This window comes from Acanthochromis polyacanthus, chromosome 11 (genome assembly GCF_021347895.1).
Source record: "Acanthochromis polyacanthus isolate Apoly-LR-REF ecotype Palm Island chromosome 11, KAUST_Apoly_ChrSc, whole genome shotgun sequence".
Classification (NCBI taxonomy): domain Eukaryota; kingdom Metazoa; phylum Chordata; class Actinopteri; family Pomacentridae; genus Acanthochromis; species Acanthochromis polyacanthus.
In genome coordinates, this window is record NC_067123.1 from 35,470,459 (window position 1) to 35,491,590 (window position 21,132).

General features: G+C 42.0%; 1 protein-coding gene across 2 annotated transcripts in view; it reads right to left on the reverse strand.

Annotated features, from left to right (window-relative positions):
- trps1 (trichorhinophalangeal syndrome I) overlaps positions 1–21,132 on the reverse strand; it is a 133,304-nt gene that overhangs the window by 93,516 nt on the left and 18,656 nt on the right. For both annotated transcript variants that reach the window (XM_051955806.1, XM_022215262.2), the window contains exon 2: positions 17,670–18,151. In XM_051955806.1, the coding sequence (XP_051811766.1) occupies positions 17,670–17,682 (13 nt within the window). In that variant the 5' untranslated portion in view covers positions 17,683–18,151. The remainder of the gene's footprint in view (positions 1–17,669; positions 18,152–21,132) is intronic.

Consider the following 21,132-nt stretch of genomic DNA (forward strand, 5'->3'; position numbering starts at 1 on the left):
TTGTCACCCGCAGGTACAGCGATAGGAAAGGTTTGCCTGGGTTAAAAAAAAAAAGAAAGAAAAAGTAAATGAGCTTTTTCTCACTCCTTCTCATCTTTACTTTCCTCACACACACACGCACAGTTATGTATTAATCACTTCAGGAGCCTAAGTTGCATTGGCTTATATTAATTACCTGCAGACTGGCCCAAACTTAACATAAATGGCACATGATCTGCCCTCTGTGAGGGTTTTCTACCTTAACAGTTCTCAAATTCACTCTTTTACGTCCGTAGAGCTGCCAATGGGAGTAAGTTGAACCAAAGATACTTCAGCACGCACAGATGCCAAGTATCGAACTGACAAACTTGCGATTAGTGGACAACCCGCTTCACCACCTGAGCCACAGCCTCCCGGTACAAACTACATCTTACCTTAACCTTAAAACAAGTCTGCATTCTAAACTTTAATGATTTCCATTACAGGAGGCTCACTTTTCGTCCCCAAGAGACGATGTTTGTCCCCACAACATGAGCAAGCACACACACACTCACACACACTCAGACAGACACACACACTCAGACAAACGTGCAGACTGTGAGCTTTCCTGTGCTAGGGGAAGTTGCAGGTCGTTGCGACATCAGGGTTTGAGATAACAGCTCCTTAATACACACACACACACACACACACACACACACACACACACACACTATGGACTCAGCTAAACTGCTTGGCTTAGATATACCATAATTGGGCTTTTACAAATAAATCTGTATTTGCACATCACCCTGTCAGAGTATTTCACGCAGTTATTTTCATTATAGAGAAGTTATTACAGGTGCTGCACATGAAGTGGACATTTTAATGAAATCTCCAATACAGGAAATTTGCGGTTGACTAAAAGCTTGAATTGCATGTAAATAAAATAAAATGCAATGCAATCGTGTGGCAACCTACATCAACAAAACATTACGAAGAGATGCTGAGCGAACTCATCACACTTCGAATCATGAATTTAAATCATGGCTTTTCTCAAAGCATAGAGAAGAAGCAGCGACTTCCATCCACAAACGTGTCTAACATCACCACACATCACCACAAAGAGCGTCATCTTCATCTGTAGGAAACGAAATGGCTTGATAATATTGGATAATATGTTTAAAAATCTTAAAAAAAAAATAAACTCTTGATTGTTGTTTTCCTCACCTTAACTGCCCAGGAAGCTACTGCAAAGCTCTTTCGCTTCAAACTGGAAATCATTTTCCCATAGCAGTCCACGTTACATGTCGACTAACACATTTTCAAAGGCGATTTTGATGATGTAAGATGATGCAATGGAGCGCACATAAAAATAAGTGTCTGTGTAGAAATGTACCGTGTTGAAACTGTTGTTTGGCATATAAACTACACTTGAAACATGTCAGGTTAACCTAAAACGACTTGGTAGCTGCAGGCTTTACATCAAACTGCACAGCCAAAACACACCAAAGAGGTGACCACATCACACATTGACCTGGTTTGATCTAATTTTCATTCTCGACATGACAAACTGAAATCGATCACCTGTGATTATCAGTCTCGGGGTGCTCTGGATGATTTTATAGAGGAGCGGGGAGCAGGGGCTTTTCAAGCGGGATCAAAGTGGCGATTATTCAGGGAGGGCCGTCTCGACACGGGTCCTCTGACTGAAATATCGACGGAACAGTATCGACCATTAATCGTGTATTGTGCAGCGGGCGCCCCTTCGTCCCGCCTGCGATGCACTTTGGATAATAAGTTGAAAAAGAGCGAGCGGCGCCGTGTAAACAGAGCAACCTGTAAACACCTGCTGTGGGAAATTCAGTTGAACTTCAGTCAGGATTTGATCATATTCTGACCTGAGGGCAGTCACAACATTATACCTGCTTCATCTGAAGCATGCTACATGTTGATCATGTAGAAATACTGTGCACAAATACAGATCTCTGACATTTCTGACAACTGACTGAGGCATCCTGCAACACTGAACCCTCTAAAGTTAACATTCAATATTGCTGTAGTATGTGTGTACAGGTTTTGCCATGTAAATACAAGTAATTACACTAAAAGAAAGCATTCTAATTTTGTATCTTGCTATGACAATGTGAATACATACAGTATTTGTACTTGTACTGTTTTCTTTTTTTCCAGAACAATTCCAAGTTTAAAAGAAAAAAAGAAATTCCGAACCAGAGCTAGCTTATACAGTGTAATTCCAAAACAGAGAGACAACGTGGGTGATTTTGTTGTCTTAAAGTGTATGAAAACAAATGTTTATCTCTTTGAAACGGTTGTTTTTTATCGACAGAATCAGTGCTTGCTATACTCACATTTCTTTTGTATGTTTCAAATACAAAAGCTTCATGGAGGTCAAAGAGTGGATCTTAATTACTCTACCTGTCATGTGGAGTAATTAAGATCTTGAATATAAAAGACAGTAGGATGTGATTTCTTTCTGTGCAGAGAAAAACACTCATTTTGTCACCGACAAGACACAGCAATCTTTGCGCATGATTTCCAAAAACCCTGCCAGAAATCTTGATCTGTCTCCTGTTTTCTGTGGGTCTAATATCCAATATGTGTTGGAAAGTTTCTGGGTTGAGCCCGCCAGGCCTCAAAACGAATGACGTGGTCGCGTTTGATAAAGAAGCAGCTCAACACGCCCTATCTTACCTGTTCTGTCAGAACTTATCTTTAAAGTGTGTGGCACAGATGAGTCGTGCCTTCTCAACCCGATCAGGACGCCTTAAATAGGTCAGAGATTTACAAGAGATTCAGGTGTGGATCAGTAATAAGAGCAAAGGCATGTAAAATGTTTAGTTCTCACACCCATCTTAACTGCTGGTACACCCTTAAAAATCCACATACATACACACAAATACAAGCATGGGCGCGCATCAACATAGAGTTCAGTGCTTCAAACCTATCTAGCTGATACTACACCCTAAATCCTTTCATCTCTTATTTTATACCCAGCCCCTCCCTCTGTCTTTCCCGTCTTTTCATCTCTTTTTATTCTTCTCTCTAATCTCTCTCTGATCTGTGCCGCTGATGAATGACACAAAAAAACAGACATACCCTCAGTGTGCTGCTGAGAATTTTTTTCCATGTTCAATTTTGAGTGCAATTGACAGCTGAAAGTGTCTTCCGCATGTTAGAAAACGTTCCACAGGCCTGGGGCCAAAAACCAGCGGAGCACTGTAAAATGTCAAATACACATGGGTATCAATGGGGGAAAAAACCTGCCAGAGGTACAACTGACTGTTACCCTGCATCTGCCTCTCAGCGATCCCCCTCGCCTTCAGTGCTTACCTGTTGTCTCTGTGTTTCATATCTGTACTTGCGCCATTGCATCGCAGTTATGCATGAGTCAAACAACAACAAACCGCAACTCTGGCAACCGTTCAAAAACTCCGAGGCATGCGAAAACCAGAAACGCTGCGAAGGCTTGGCAATTTGGAATTGTTTATCCTCTGGGGTTGATTTACACAAAACATATCAAGGCTATTTGGCAGCTGATCTGAAGGTCTCCGACATCAGACCCCTGCACCTTCTAAGTCTTATCGAGTCATCTTTTGTCCAACGACCCAACTGCGAGACGGCGAGATAGACCTCTGTGAGCCATATTTTGGAACTGCAGCTGCTATCTGTCTGAGTGCCAATTAAAATTGACAATAAATGTTATTTGACTTAAGAGAGAGACAGGGGAGACTGATACAGAGAGAGACAAAGGGAGGGAGATTTAGAGAGGCGGCCCGAAAAGGAAGAGACGGGGAGACAGAAAGAGGACGAGATGTGAATTCATTGCCTTAAAAGCAGCTCTGAGTCAAACAGTTTGATAAGAATCAGACTGCACACACACACTCATGCATGCACGCACCCACACACACATCTCTAAACCTTTACTTTGAACCTCTTTGGACAGATAAGCAGATAAGAAGTGTTCAATTACTGTTCAATTATGGTGTGTGTGTGTGTGTGTGTGTGTGTGTGTGTGTGTGTGTGTGTGTGTGTGTGTGTGTGTGTGTGTGTGAGAAAGAGAGCAAGAAAAAGAAAGTCAGCGTGAGAGAGGAGCAAGGATGAGATTCTTTCCACCTATGTGTCATTTCCTCCCTCTTTCTCCCTCTATGTATGTGAATGCATCACCCCTTTCTATTCTCTCACCATAATAACAAGGCTTTTCTATCACTCCCTCTCCAAGCAGACTTGCTCCATCATCCTGCCATTCATGGTACATCTCCCTGAAGCAATAAGTTCAACTATCCTCGACAAAAGAAAATAGATTAATGCCGTCAAACAGAGTGAAATACAAATACGTTGTTGATTTGTAGCCACGGGGGACTGCAAGGAGCAGGAGTCTGTGACAGTCAGCTGATCCTTTTAGTAAAATGGCTAAAAGAAAGGTCTGGAGATCAGGACGAGCTGCAGAAAGGTGTTTGCAGGTCCTGACTGACCTACTTCAGGTCAGGTTTGAAACTGTAGAACAAATTTTTCCAGCCACAGTGACTCAGAGGACAGAAGAGATAACGGGCGATTTTGCTCAAAATGACCTAATTTGCTTTATCAGTCATCAGAACACTCATTGTGTTACCCTTTGGTTTCTTTTCATCATTTTCTTGCATCTGATTTTCTGAAAAATGTGAGGAAACTGCTCTGACAGTCCAACAGCTGTCGGAAAAGTGTGAATCCCTTTCTCGTTTTCTGTTCTTCCCTAAAATAGAACGTAGAGCCTCTGGTCCCAAATGGGTTTTTTACCACTTTGGATATTTATCAAGACTTTATCAAGATAGGGCCGTGTTCATGCATACAACCCCAGGGTGGCAGAGTGACTCAAAAGTAAAGCATTCGACAAACCAGAAGGCCGACTTATCTCCCCAGTGACTGTGAAAATCCAAGCTGCTCTAGTGTCCTTGAGCAAGACACTGAATCCCCAGCAGTCCCAGGGGTGCTGTTGGGTGGCAGAGGCTGCAATCTAGGTAGTCGGAGCGGGGGGGCGGGCGATGAAAAGACAAATTTCACTATTGAAGATCAGTGGAGTATCACAAGAAAAAAAAAAGAAACCCACGAGCTAAAGTCACCAAAGCTCCACGCCTCACCTCACCACAAAACACTCTGGTGGCAAATTATCTGCCTCTCCCCCTCTTTCTTCTGTCTATGTGGCACTCTTTTCTCTCACTGCCTTCCTCTTTCTCTCTCCTCCTGTCCTATTATGGACATAGCAACAGTGTTGCTGTCAGGACGACTAAAGATTTGATTCACCGTCTGTCCTCGTCTGAATGCGAGTGTGTGCGCGTCTGTGTGCTAGATAGCAGATAAGAGCCATATATAAACAGCACTTGAAAGCAGAAATGTAAATGTTTAGAAGTCAGTGCAGAACACAGACCATATCAAGATACCGGAGAGAGAGCGAGAGGGGGAGAGAGAGAGAGAGAGAGAGAGAAGGGGGGAGATTAAAGCAGAGTTCACACCAGGAGAACTTGACAGACTGCAGTCGAGACTCAAGTCAGGTTCCAGTCATCAATAAGGCTTAGTGGAATTTAGCATCTCAAGGCTGGATATCTCTCAAACTCACTAATCTGAGGCTGGATGTAAAGAAAGGCACCGAGTTTCTGAGCAGACTGACCACGATGTATGAGGCACTTGTGCAGCTCGGTCAGTCCAGGGCTTCATCTTAAGAGATAATAAAACATTTAGTGACAAGTCAGTATTCAAAGAGGGTGCCAGGTTTATATGTGAAGCTATCTCCACTGAGAAACAACACATTCAAGCACTGCTGACATTCTCTTGTTTAATTCCACTGACTTTCTTTTGAATACAGTTGAAGGTCGCGTACTCTCGTTGTGTTCTTGTTGCATTATGTTCATACAGCCTAATCATCTACGACGACACTTGGATGTTTTTAGCAAAAATATCAGAAATTGAAGCTCTCTGACTCGATGACAGTGACTGGATTCTGGGCCATTCCAATGAGGAACTTTGGATTTTAAAAGCTGGCTATCCCACCTTGATTTCCCACTTGTTCTACCTTTAGACAGTGATGTATGTTCATTCCTGTACATGTTTGACAAAAAGCCAGCACGCATTATTTATTGAAGCATGGCACCGTAGTCGAATTGGCTTTTTTCTTCTTCTTCTTCTCGCAAATGCACTTTAACTTCAGATCCGACGCTCAAACTGAAATTGGAACAAACTTCATGAATCAGACATGACAGGTTTCTGGCAATAATGTCAATGCTTGCAGAGTCTCTAAGGCCTATAGCATAGGTGTGTCAATATGTACGTGTCTGTGCGTTCATCCTTGTATGTGCATCCCCGTGCAAGATATTATCCCATGAAGCAACTACATTATAATGAAATGAATGAACAAAAGTTTTGCAACAAAAGTGTCAAAGAAAGCTTGAAATGCATGTATGAGTGATTTTTGAGAGCACACTGGTCAGTTTCTGATTGACCCTTTTAGGGCTGCGGCTAACGAAGCCTCGAGTAATCGTCAAAGCATTAAACGGCATCAAAAGCGGAAGTGAGCGCGCAATGCAACAGAAATCATCATCCGACTGGAGCGCGGAACACCGACGGACGTCGGTGCATATATTATGTATGCCCGATGCAGCGCGGATGTTCACGTTTAGATACAGCTGTATAGTAAACGCTGACATCCGTGTTTATGACAGATCGCGGATGTCCGCGCTGCATCATGCATACATAATACATGCACAATGCAGCGCTGATGTCCGTCCGTGTTCCGCGCTCCGGTCGGATGATGATTTCTGTTGCATTGCTCGCTCACTTCCGCTTTTTATGCCGTTTCATGCTCAAACGATTACTCGAGGCTTCATTAGCTTGCAGTCCTAGACCCTTTCAGTCAATACCCTCCATTAAATGTTTCTGGTAGTTTCTTTTGGAAGTTAGGCATATCTCCTCATGTGCAAAAGCTTTCCGATCCCTAATACTTTTTGGTTTCTGTGCTGGTAGTGCTTTCTTTGAGTCACACCTTAGATTTAAATTTGGGATTCATACCGGGAGGCTGACATGGCCACTAAAGCAACGATTCCTGAAGCTTAGGTTGATTATGACGTCTATTCAGGACGTCTTCCTGGAATTTCAAATGATTACCAAGCTTCCATTTGCTCACTAATGGCATCATACTCTTCTGTAAAATAGTGCTCTTTCAAAGATGCCAAACTGTCTACAACATGACATACGCTTGACATACTGCTGATCTACGGTTCAGCGAGTTCCAGTTTGGTCTCATCATCCCATAAAACAGACTCTCAGAATGCTGCAGGTCTCACCAACAGCAACGTTTCTGGGTATGAAGTCTTTGCTCGTTTCATGTTCTTCTTCTAGTCTGTCGTGACACTTTTGTTCCTGCCGTCATCGGGTCCTCCATCAAGTCTCTGGCAGCAAATACAGGGGTTTCTCTATGGGGCTGTTGTTAGCAAAAGTCTGATTCCCCTCGGAGAATTTTCACTCTTTCTTCCAAGCCCAATAAGGTTTCTTACTCTTCCATGAGTTATAAGCTTGTGTAAGATGCTGCCAACCGTGTCTCTTGGAACTTGAGGTGTTTTGGGATTTTTTTTAAACCATTGCCTTTTTGGTTAAATGGCATAATTTCTTCTCCTCACTTTTTAAAACAGCTCATTCTCACATACTCTTCCATCTTTGCTACTCAGCTTAAACATTGATTTCTATCTGTATCACAGCTGAAGAAAATTCAGTCTTGCAGTTTCTAAAAGCTTTGTGGCATTTTGCAGCAATTTGCAAAAGCAATATTATATTGGAATTATGATATGAAAAATCTTGCAACACTGACTGATTATGCATTTCACCTATAAGTGTGAATATTTTTGATTGCAACTGCACATGCTTACTTGAGAGTGCATGCAAGTGTGAGCTCGGCTGCACAAGTATGTGCATGCAAGTAAGGGAGTGATTGTTAGCAGAAGCTCGTTAACCTCAGAAGTCATTACCACAGCCCCGAGGTTTATGCCAATTAGACAAAATAAACGACAAACGAAAAGCAAAACAGACAAATGAAAAACAAGAGGAAAAAAGAAAGTGATTACTGGAAAAGAAAAAGAAAATTAAAGTGATTATTTTCTCCAATTTGAGAAAAATGCACCGCCACCCTAAAAGAGAATGAGATGGGGTGAGGGAATGATGTGACAAGTGAAAAAGAAAAAATACAGAAACTAACTTAGAGGAGATGAAAAGGAAAAAATAAGTGGTATGAGTGTGTGTGTGAGAGACCCAGAGAGGGGGGGGGGGGGGGGGATAGTATTTGACATCACTGCTCCAATGTAGTCTTTTTTTTCCTCCTTTTCTCAAGACATTTTTGTTTTTACAGCTTCACTCTGGGCAGACCACACCGCTGTACACACATGCATACACACAAATACACACACATACCCGCTCTAGGACACACACACACACACTCACATACATACATACATATCCCATACACACAGACCCTTAAGGGGCCTTTTTTCCACATTGGACCATATGGTGCAGACAGGCGCACGGAAACAATTCTCTAAAAACAACACACACTCTACACTTAGAAACCTGCCACACACACGCGCGCACACACACACACATGCATATGCACACACACCAGACAGTTAAACCTGCTGAATGAATTGCTGCCTTGTTCAGTAGTGCACTAATGGCAAGGAACCTGCTATGGAGATTACCACACATACACACACACACGCAGAGGCTTAGCATTAAGCATTCTAGGGCACTTATCCATTAGAGAGGTTAGTTATTTTCCCCAGTCTAAAAGTAGGTATTCAACTTAATATTCCAACAGAGGTTGTTGTAAATCTACTCGGTTAAGCAGCTGGGGCAGATGTCTCTGAAAAGCTGGATCTCTCCAGCACCACAAAATTGAGCTCCACCAGTTATACTGGCTAATATAACAGCTAATATTTTAGTTATTTGGCATCGGACATACTGTGCCATCAGAACGAGGTATCTATCAACAAGTAGTTGCTGTGCTCACAATGCAAGATCGCCAAAATAAAATGCATGCGCTCAGGACTTTATATCTAATTCAAAAGTTGTAGGAAAGTCTCACTTCAAATGTGAAAATTCATAGATGCAGATTGTTTTTACTGTGAGATTTACCTTCAGATTTGTGAAAGCTGCACTGGGATGCATTGCAATACGTTGCCAAATGTCAATTTATGCAGCGGCGGTCCTGACGCAGAGTCAAATGCCAAACCAAAGCAGAATTTGACTAAACAAAGCACAGGCACCTCCTTATTAAGTCTGCCTGGAGATCATCATAACATTAATATTATGATGATGCAGTGTTCAATCTTCTCTCCCTCTGCCTCTTATTCTCTGTTAAAATGTTGTCTTTCTGACGATGTCTCTTAATTCAATACAGTGTAATAACACAAATCAAAGTTCTCTCCTCCATTCGTGGAGCCTCAGCTTCATTTTCTGTGACAGCAGTTAAATCCATTTTGCTGCCAATCTCTCACAGTCCATATTTCCTCCTGCAGACAAAGACACAGCAGGTCCTTCGACATTTTTAACAATATGGAGCTTTTCACGTTCCATTACAGACAACTGGCTCTGAGGGGATTCAGGAGTCATATTCAACACTGTTTGTTATTGCAGTCAAACAAATGGGTCTCAAAGCAGCTGGAGACAAAAGCGTCCAATTTTTCCAGGTCAACTGACTCGGCATTGATTTGTTAAGACCACGTTGGTAACTTCTGTAAGACACGATGTCGTGAATGGGACTGCTGAGAACCCTGAGTCATCTCACTGAGAGAAAAACTCTCATAGAAATAGTGGGGAAAAAAATGCATGTATCATTCAAAAGTCACTCTATTCATCTATTGATTATTTTTAATTAATAAAACCACACCATTCATCTTAAGCTGAACCACAAGAGGAGCACTGGAACGTCATCAAACTGTTGGAGATAATAAACATTAGTAATGGATAATTGCAAAAATGGGCAAGAAATATATATTTGGTTATTCAAATTACACATCCTCATTTCTGCATGACCAACTATTGGATTAAAATGGATCCAAAGCATCAAATTTAAAAGACATGTAGGGAATTATTTAATCACAAAGCTATCTTTTATATCCTGGCCCACTGGCATGGCTTACCTGGCACAGCCCAGTGGAAAACAGTAATAATAATAATGAAATTTATATGTCACGCTTGTGCTTTTCCTGCCATGGCGAGTTAAAATGTTAGATGTGGGAAGATTTAAAATGTTCCTGAGTAGCTTCACATTTCTCACCACCCAGTCCTACCCCCAAGAGCTGAAATCCTTCCAGTGTCTTCCGAAAGAACATCCAGCATGAGCAATCATGACATCAACAGATAATGGATTGCTGGACGGTATAAAGTACGCAGAATTTGCAAAAGGGAAAATTTCTCAGTGCTTTTTTCACAAAAACGAACGTAATTAAATGAAAATGAACAAGTTATTCACCACAACTGATCCAAATAATTGTGCATGTGACTTGAAGTGTTGGCGACAACTGAATGTGACTTAATACTTACAAACGGAACACAAATGGAAGAAATTAGAGATACTTAAGAGGTAGAAGATGCCAACAGCTGGGACCCGAACACCAAATCTAATCATTTCTAAATGGGAAAATAATCTACTCAACCTTTCTTTTGTTGAAATCATAATTTGTAACTCTACCCAAGTCCAAGCACAACCTTTTAACATTCAGTACAGCTATCCTTTAAACTTTTCAAAGCGTGTTCCTCAATTGGTTTTAAAACAGCGTATGAAGCTTAACAGATCTAAGCAAATCATTGCCAAATTAGTCCAAACAAAGTAGATCTACTATATTTATACAAAATATGAGGTATGTACATCCATAATCTTGCTATGGGATAGTAAAAAAAGACATTTAATAATCTACATTCAAATCTAAAACCACTCCAGCCTCACACCAGACTTCCTGCAAAACACTGAACAACTTTATGCCAAGAATATGTTGAAAAAAATCATTCGCCAACATCTTTTTCTTTTCTCGCCGTTTATCTTTGATGACCATTTTGCGCCTGCATTGTTCCACACACCAACCGTCCCACACCACTGGACCTGGCAACACACTCAAACAAACACTGACTGCATACTGTGAAACTCACTGCAGCATGGCGACTGACTCGGCTGCATTTGGCTTCAGCGGGCACCTGGATGTGAAAAAAACTACCAGTTGGAACTATCTGTCGGTCCCCAGCTGCACTGTTTTTTATTGTTCTGGCAAGTTGCTCCGCTGCTGCCAGGCACCCTGGCTGCTTCAGCTGGTTGTGCTGGCTTTCTAGCTGCAGCACCACCGCTAGCCACTAGCCTGTCAGCTCCCAGCAGCAGCTCTGTCTTTATCGTCCTGGGTAGCCGGTGCTGGTGCTGACGTCCTGGCAGAGGCATTATCAGCAGCAGCCTGAGCCTCTGCCTTCTTTTGTTGCATTTCCTCAGCAGTGCACTTTAAAGACAACTGACAACAGTTAAAAAATGTGAAGCAATCCATGAAATCCGCTGTGTATATCGAACAGTGTGTTGGCTGATCTCGGCCAAACTTCTCCCATGATGTCAGGGTATGTGAGTGAGTGGTGAAAGTTGGCTGCAGCGATACAGAAAACATCCCATCGGCAAGCACTGTCAGCGAAGGTATGTCACTCCTATGATTAATACATGGTGGAAAGAAAAAAGTTGAACATCAGCAAAGTTTGATATCAGGGTGGAAAAAAAAAAAAAAAATCACAGCATGCTCTTTTGTCAATAAAAGCAGCCACATTTCAGCTGACTTTGCAGTAACTCCTGCACCTCAGACAGAGCTGCGACTGCAGAGAGATTTTTCCTCCCAGACATACCAGGAGCAGCAAACAGCTGTACAGTTCACCAGCATATGGATTAAATAAATACAGTCTGCACAGAGCTTGTTAACACTTGTTCACTTGGCTACCACACAAGTTTTAGGCAAATCGGGAGTAAAAAAAAAAAAAAACACACACACCCACATCTGTGCACACCCAGACGAAGGCACACACGCGAGTTGCATGCTCACAAAGAACAAATTGGTACGTCACCCACAAGCAAACATCCTTAAAAGACTAATTCTGTAGGTGGGTTACTGTGGGAGCAAGTAGAGGCACATGAGCAGGTCTAATGGCTTGGAAAAAACCCACACACAAACATGCACTCATATACATATATATAGAAAGTGGGGAAAGCTTATGGTGAAGTCGAGTGTGTTAAGGTACATTTACTGCACTCAGGTTCTCTTTGTGTATCTGAACGGTAATGTGGCATCAACCTATCTGAACCGGTTATTCTGAGAACAGAGTCTCATCTATACTTTTAAGCCTAACATTTGGATCCTAATCCACTCATTCTGTAAATCCAGAGATCAATCTTAGCATTTCTCAGTCAACATGTGCCCTAAATTCTTGTGTTCACGCAGCGGTTGCTTGTAAGTGGTTCAGTTAGAGCTGCGTAATACACACACATACCGTCGAGGAACAAGCTTGGTGTGTAATTCGGTGCTGCAATAACACTGGAATACCGAACCACTAGTTGGGGTCTGGTCTCCCTCTAGCTATGTGGTCAATTGCTAACCCAATCTGATTAATGGATCTCAACCTCGACTCGGCTACAAACACAGGAGCAGACAGAGAGGAAGATAAATGGGTAGAAGCTTTGAAAAACCGGGCTGGCTTCATTTGCCCCTGCACTTTCTAGTTAGTTCTTAATCTGATTAATGGATTTTTTCCCCCAGAAAAGCTGGATAAAGAAGAAGAAACACCCTCAGCAAGATTGATGGGAAATGAACACACCAAGCAGCCGACTATAATAGTAGTCAGATCTGGCTGTAGGAAGCTTGTGCCACGCTGCTTAACTCACCTGTGCGTGACTGTCGTTGAACCTGTTGATTTTCATTTTGGCGGCCGTTTGAACTGGTTAAAGTGGCCAAACAATGGCGTCTGAGGCACAGCTGCAGTGGCGTGTCATCTACAGATTTGATGTAGAGCCTCTTTTATAACATGAAGCACATGATTCTTAGCAAAAAAAAAAAAAACACAGTAAAAAGATGATCTGATAGTAATACCTGACTCTTTTCACATCAAGATTGGATAAAATACGTCATTTCTTTTAGCAATTTTATGTTACTAAAGGAGACATTAGAGGTTACATGTGAATAGTTCAGAACCACAATTTAGGCTAAAATCATAGAATGCCAATAAGTTATCAGGTGAAGGCCAGGTCTCTTTTCTCTCACTCAAACAGTTCCTTTTAAGTTTCCAATTCTGCTATATGAGGGTCAAGGTGCACTCCTCCAGCTTGTTATCTGATTAAGCATTTCCTGCAGTTTGGTTACAGTTCAATGTCAACAAGTGTCAGAGCAACTTCTCAGAATTCATACCTTGCTTTTATATTCTGTTCACTGTGATCTTGGGAATGAAATGTGCTATTTATGCAGTTTTGTCTGTATTAGCGTTGACATTTTCATCTCGCCAACAGAGTATCAAGTTAATGCTACAAGATATACTATAAGCAGTAAGAGTAGAGTTGGCTAACAAGCCACTGCAATATTATACTGACTGATTACCAATCACAGAGCAAATGAGAAGTCCAGCTGGGTTGACTGCACTGAATATCAGTGCAGGCAGGCCAGCGGTCCATTGAAATGGAAGCCAGGGACAGCTCCTGTGTAGCTGCCATATTTGACAAGCTTTCGGGGCTGCAAAAGTTCTGCAATCTGGGCTGATCAAGAGCTACAGTTAGCAGGATTTAGAATAGGCATGTGCAGACGTAGGCCAAAGTAATCCATCACAAATCTGACACTGCAACTTTATTTGGAAACCAAATGCTGGATTTGGGAGCTAATTGTTAATATACCACACATTGGTGGTCAGCCCAACTTTTATCAATATTTTGGGGAAAATACAATCAATTAAGAGCTAAACAGCAGACTATGCCCTGCTTGTTAATTTAGAATGCCACGCTGATTTATAGCCCAGTTTGGAATGAACTGAAAACAGGCCAAAACCATTTTACACTGCAGAGAAAACGATACAGTGCGATGACACGGTAATGTCCACTGCCTCAGTTTTATTCTAGTTACAAAAAGAGTTAATCCAAGAATGCAGACAGATACAAACAGGTTGAAACAAAAACTAATTCAGACACACACACATACACACCAGTCACTGTGAACTTTGATTGATTCTGTGTCCTTTAAACTAGTCGATCATTAACAAACTAACAAATTAAGTCATTAATAGCCATGACAGCTGGTGACACCTCCTTTATTCATCTTTGTCTTCATAATTAATAAGCCTTAATTGGAATTAATTAGAATGTTGGAGATTTGCTTGGGACCAAGAGAAAGGCCCGCTGTGTTCATGTGCACATGAATGTAAATGTCTGCAGAAGAGGGTTAGAGGTTTGATGGCCTCCGTGCAGAATGATGAATGGCTGGGTCTCACTGTCCTACACACACAGTGACACACAAAACTGTGTCTGTGTGTTTGTGAAAGCTAACAGTGGGACATGCTGCTGTAAAGCTGTGAAAAGATGAGATCATCACGCCGACAATGAACTACCTGCTACCTGCCATTTTCTGCAAATAGGTCAACAGGTAGTTTACATCAGGATGCTCACACAATGACTTTGAACCAGGCTCCACTGTTGGGTTTTGGTGTTTGGGAAAGAATTAAGGCGATGCAGACAGACAGACAGACAGACACATACATAGATAGACAGACATCGTAAGGATGACACAAAGAAAGACAGAAAGCTCTAATGACAGACAAGGGGAAGGAGCACATGGGGATTAACTGCCTCAGAGGAGCGAAACTCATTTGTGGGTTACTACATCACAGAAACAAACTTCTGAATCTCTCAGAAATGCACATGTTTGTGTGTGTTGTGTGTGTTTGTGCGCAGCATGAGAGCCGAGCTGTCTTGTGGGACTGACTGAGTTGTCTCTACTCAACATTCCTGTTTTCTAAAAGTCTGAAGAAAAAGGAAAAAAAAAACTGCCAAATCTGACTTGTACTCGCACATCAAAGACGGTACCACAACGTGCACGCACACACACACACACACGCACACAAGAGTGCATCCATGAACATGTGTATGCACACACTTGTTGGCATGCAAACGTGCACATGCATAGACAGCGTAGGACACACACACACACACAGAGCGAGAGAGACCACAGCTAAAAGCATCAAGCAGCTCAAAGCAATCCGCCCTGCTGAATAACATCACCAAGCAAAGCCACCACACCACATAATGAAAAACATACAAAAACACACACACAAACAGACACACACATGCTCGCACTCGTGTGGAAAAGGACTCGTACATATGTACCCAGCATCATTTACTCTGGCTTTTACTAATCATTTATCTAACAGACATTTATTTAAAAAAAAAAATACACCAAAGCACAGTAAATGCACAGAAAGAAACACAAAAATGACAACTCACACACAAACAATACAAAGGTCACTGTAGCTATATGCATTTGCAGTCTAAGGGTCATTTCACACACAAACAAAAACACATTTTCCCAAGCGCTGTTTAGCCTTACAGATAGTTTTTAAAGCTGAATCTGATGTGTTTTTTAAGAAATCTGCCACTGAGACTTCTGCCGCCATGCAAATACACAATTAGACTGAATGGAATTTTGATACAAGCACTAAAATCTTTCTAAAGAGACGCCTCTTCCAAGACACAATGTCTCAGTTGCTCAGATAATGCAGAAACCTCACTGTGGGCAGTTTTCACAATTTTCTAACTGTGGAAAAAAACGGTTCCCAATGAAAACAGCCGAGACAGCAAAAAAAAAAAAGCATGCATGTGTGTGAGCGTGAGTGTGAGTGTGTATGAGAGAGAGAGAGAGAGAATTAGAGAGTGATTCAGTGTGCTGTGACACAGGTAGGACACACAACAGTTGTGTGACTCAGTTGATGACTTGTGAAAAATGGAAGCCGACGCGTACATGCACAGTTTTACAATAGTACTGATGCAGCAAAATACAGTGAGATGAAAGTACTTTACAATAAATTACAAGTGGATGCACATGCCAAGAACAGATTAAGAAATGTCGTCATTAACACACACACACACTTGGACACATACAGTACTTAAACAGAGGAGAAGCAAAATCGTCACCGCTGTAATTACATTCTACGCTCCACCACAAACCGCCGCAGCTTTGTGCACACACTTACATAATAACCTCAACTGTATATATTTGCATTTCCTGTAGTACAATAACCTGTGAATAGCTGTCGGTGCTTTCCTAAATTCATGAACCAGAAGAAACCTTTCAATCCGAGCGCATCTTAAGCTAATCCCGTATTCACTCTAAATAAAGCTCAGCATTTAATTAACGAGCACAAAGAGGTCCGGTTGTATGTAATCATCCTGTAATTGCAGGCTCACCATCACCAGTCTACACAGTGCTTTTTAGATCACTGGTACTGTGGAACATGACTATCCTGCAACAGTACAGTACAAATCTGGAAGTGCATTTATAATATCTGCAAACAGAGACGTTGCTGGTCACAATTACTGACATATTTTGCAAGCACATACAATCTAACCCAATCTAATCAAACAAGTGGCCGAGCTGCTATCTGTAAACTTTACTGAGTGTGAGGAACTAATGAGGTCTGCTAATGAGGTTTATTGAGCTGGAATGAAGTGGAGTGATGGAAAAGCAGGTAATGTCTGGCAGGGAATCAGCTGCCGTACTGTAGAATGTCAAAGTTTTCTCAACAACGTTCACTCAACAGCTTTCCACCTCCACAACCAGCTCAAACCAAAGCATACGAGCAGCGTTTCGAGGCAACACACACACACTCACTTCCTCCAGCAGTGGTGACTAAGAGCAGTTTGTTTTTTTCGTAATACGTCTTTGCCCTGCGTAAACGCCATTTTACCAGCAGTCATTTAGCGTAACTATCCCCCCTGTACACACTTCAGCTGGAGGCGATGACATGAATCTACAGACACACACAAACAGATGCCCGTTAAAACCTTCTCTGATCTTAACAAATGATGCAAGCAGTTTTGTGTGGAAGTTTGAACAAAATCATGACTCACTGAGCTTGAAAACATGCAGATCCATTGAAAAGTGCACACACACACACACACACACACACACACACACACACACACACACACAAAGAGTATTCTTACAGATTTGCTTAAAATGTTTTCAATACAGCCTAAAACAATTAAGTGGATTTTAATGTACATAACATTGAGAGATGCCTGAAAATTAAAGCTAATTTAACAGGATGATATGAGATGTGAGTGTGTTACTGCAGGTTGATATTAATAAACAGATTCCTTAATAAGCAGCAAGTACTCATGAATGTGTCACAGTTTGATCAAATATTATTAATAAACAAAACTTAAATCTGAATTAAATGATGCATTAAAGATCAGAAAGAACAGAAAGCGGCACTAATATTACTAAAGCACACAGAGGTGTAATTAAACACAAACTTATGTGTGTTACATAGTTTTTTCTTATTTGGTGTTAAAGTATTTCTCTCTAAAGATTAAGGCAATTAAACTCTAGCAATAGGAATGAGCACGTTAAAGTTTTTAACAATTATACTGAGGGATTGAAGCTGAAAAATGACAAATGTCCTACCTCTGCTGATCATCAGGTTATAAAAACATCATGGCTGACTCCCGGCTTTGGCATCAGCTCTCTGGAAGCGGCTCGATTCAACCCCGCGCCGCAACGGTCCGCCCAGCAGCACAGTCCGGCTACCGGCCTCCTGTACTCCACAACGTAATGGAAAGCAGAAACCAGATGCCAGACTCGAACTAGTATCCCTCCATTTCTTTACTGGGTCCACGCCACTCCTCGCAGGGCCGTGAACACCACAGCCAAAAGTTTGCAGCTTCTTTGACTTTTGTTTACAAAGTAGCATCAGCTACCTCTGGTCCAGGGCTGCTGCTCCTCTTATGCTCACCAGCTGGGCATTACAGCTTCAAGTCTGATCAAGCGTCTTGTAGATCCGTGTGTGAAGGACTATGCAGGCCGCCCGTCTCGCTTTTTTTGTATGTTTTCAGGTCTGGTTTGGGTCCTCAGTCACGGTTGTCGGAGCTCAGGATCACCTTAACAACCTGGAAAATGACAGAAAGACAAATAACTTTAGAAACAAGCACATTCTGCAGCATTTACTGGAACCTATTTGAGCCAGACTTCAGACGGTTTTCGTCCATATTTTTACATTTACAGGAAACAATTTTGTCTGGACTTTAGACATCCAAATTGAGGCGCACAATAAGCAAAACTATCGTGTGCCCTGCTGAGACCCTCATCCAGTCAAAACTCTCTAATGGCACTCATTTTATTTATCATCACATCTGACAGCCTTCCACATGTGAAGGTTGTTTTATGGTCTTGTACTAAAGCCAGGCGACAGAAAATTCACAGTATAATATCAAAAATAAGTGTCACTGACAAGGGGAAGCATCAGACAGTTTTGTCTCAAATAAAGATTTTTTTTCTGAACAGTTTCCGCGACAATTAACAAAAGGATTGTGTTTGACAACTCTAAACCATCCGTCTTCTTTAATACATACACTGGATTATATTTTCTGTAGCTGCATAATGGGCTTTGTAGACGTCGGTGCAGTCAAATAACATTGTTCCTTGTCAGGTTAAATACTTTGAAAAATGAGTTCAGTGCAGCACGACAAGAAAAAAACACTCATAATAATGCAAGGAATTCATTTCAATTAGCTAAACAATTACAGGTACTGCTGCAGCACTCAGTCGCAACAGAACTTCTCCCCCTCTCCTTTTTCTCACAAGTATTATATGCTCAATTGCAATATTGATCTAATCAGAGCGAGGCAGTCATTGACGATTAACTTCGGGAATTCATAAAATAAAAGAACGCATTTCCAGCGGCTGTGCTCTGATGACAATTTTACTTTCTCGTAATTTCAGTGTTACTCTCCGCAATTCTAGTGTTAAAAGTAAGACAAGTTCTCAGTTCCCCCTTTTGTTGCCCCAACCACAAAAATCACCCCACCCTCTCCGTCTGTACCACTCATGTCTCTCTCTCTTTCTGCCACCCCTTCTTCTTCTTTCCATTCATCCTGCCCCTCGCTCCCTCCTACCGCAAATCTAAATCTGAGCCTGTATTTATACTAAGCCAGTTTCCTTGGGTCAGACTCGCTGGTGTGTGTGCGCATGTAGGTGTGTGCATCGCCGGTGGATAAGGGACGAGTCTTTTCGAACACGCTCGCAAGTCGGAGCAAAAACTAAACTGCTCGGAGCTTAAACAGTAAATAAGCGAGAGAAATGGATGTGGAGGGTTTTCAGCCCCCGGGATACCTGTCCGGTGGTTTACCTGCTTCCTGACCACTTCCACATGCACTTCTAACTTTGTTTAGACTATAGATAGAAAATTAACACACCACAAACTGGAGTGTGTCATTATCTGAAAAGGGATATCTGGTGTTTTAGAAGGAAAAAAAAACAGAAAATAAGATTGCTGGCCTCCAAAGAAAAAGCACGTTATGAGTCATTACTGAAAATATGAGTCACTTTAAAGGCCCTCCCATCTTACAGTGATGGTTTTGAGGATAAAAACTTGTTTTTGAAGAAAAACGCTGATGAGCTCCAGGTAGGCGTCTGGAATTAAAGTGTCACACGTCCCCAGGTAACCGTCGATTACGCTGTCAGTGAGAACGTGATATTTAAATTGATGTAAATTTGAACAGCGCTGACGTAACACGGGCAAAGAGTACTCACACACTGACATGTTTCTGGTTCTTACATGAACGACCACATAGTAGTTCTAGCGATTAAAGCCGACAGAAAGTAAGAATGCTCCGTTAAAAAAGGAAAGAAGGAAGAAAACTGGAGGGCGACTTACGCTTTAGTACCACTCACAACAGGAAAAGAAAGAGGAGAGAATAGTTTGCTTTATCTTCAAGAGTGAGTGTAACTAAATATTTTCCCTGTGGAACTCTGACTCAGCTCGGCTCCTGCTTACTCATTTACACAATCACTGTCTTTGCTGTTTTTCCTCCGTATTTTCTTCATTTCTCCACCTCGACTTCTCTTTTTTGTTGTTTTTTCCCCCCCTCCTCTTTCTCTCGCTCTTCTAACTCCCGTTTCCAAATCTCACGTCCATCAACTCGCAAACTGGCTGCCTCACTTTATTTTTTTCCTCCCTCTCTCTCTCTCCCTCTCCCTCTCCTTTCCATCCCTCTGTCTTTCCCATCAATCCATCACTGGGTTCTCTGTCATATTCATATGCTTCTTCTGTCTGTTTTTCCAACTGTCATTGTGGGCTGAGATTCCCCCAACACCACCACCACCATCACCACCAGCCAAGCCCTCCTCGCGCTCCAACCCCCCCCTCCTCGAACGTGTGTGGTCCGGTCCGACTATAGACCGTTACATTGTCCCAGACAGGTTGGACTGCGCCACTAGCCAGCAGACGAGGGGGGTGGGGGAGAGGGAGGGAGGTAAAGGGAGGTGGAGAGCAGGGGTTCCTAGGGAATGTTTGTTTTTCTGTTTCCAATTTGGTCCAGCCCGAGGAACTCCACACTCCGCTCTGTCTCAAACACACCATTCATGACGGCCTGACGTACACGATTACACACAAATACCCACTCACTAACTCTCTGCTCGCTGACAAGCGCACGCACACACATGTACGCATACACCCATACACATGTTCCTGCTTCCTTAAAACACACACACACTCATATATATACTGTACATGCACGCTGACAACTCCACACACACATTCTTCATTTTTCCCCATGAAACTCAACCCCTTTAATTTATCTTTGCTCTCATCTTTTATTGTTTTCTGATTTGTTATTGCTAATGCCGTTTCAAATGACATGGTGGTCAAACTAATTAGGCATGTTTCTTCCTCGTCTTTCACTGATTCTTTTTTTCCCCCTCTTTCCTATGTCCCCGGGAAAATGATTGTCTTTGAAAGGCCTTTTTTTGATGTGTCTTGCTGCGTTTTTAGATGTTATGTAGACAGAGTTAAGCTCCATGTTCCACCAATTAGAGCACAGAGAGCACATTGTTTCGCATTCGACTCCATCTGAAGTGAATTATTTTAGAC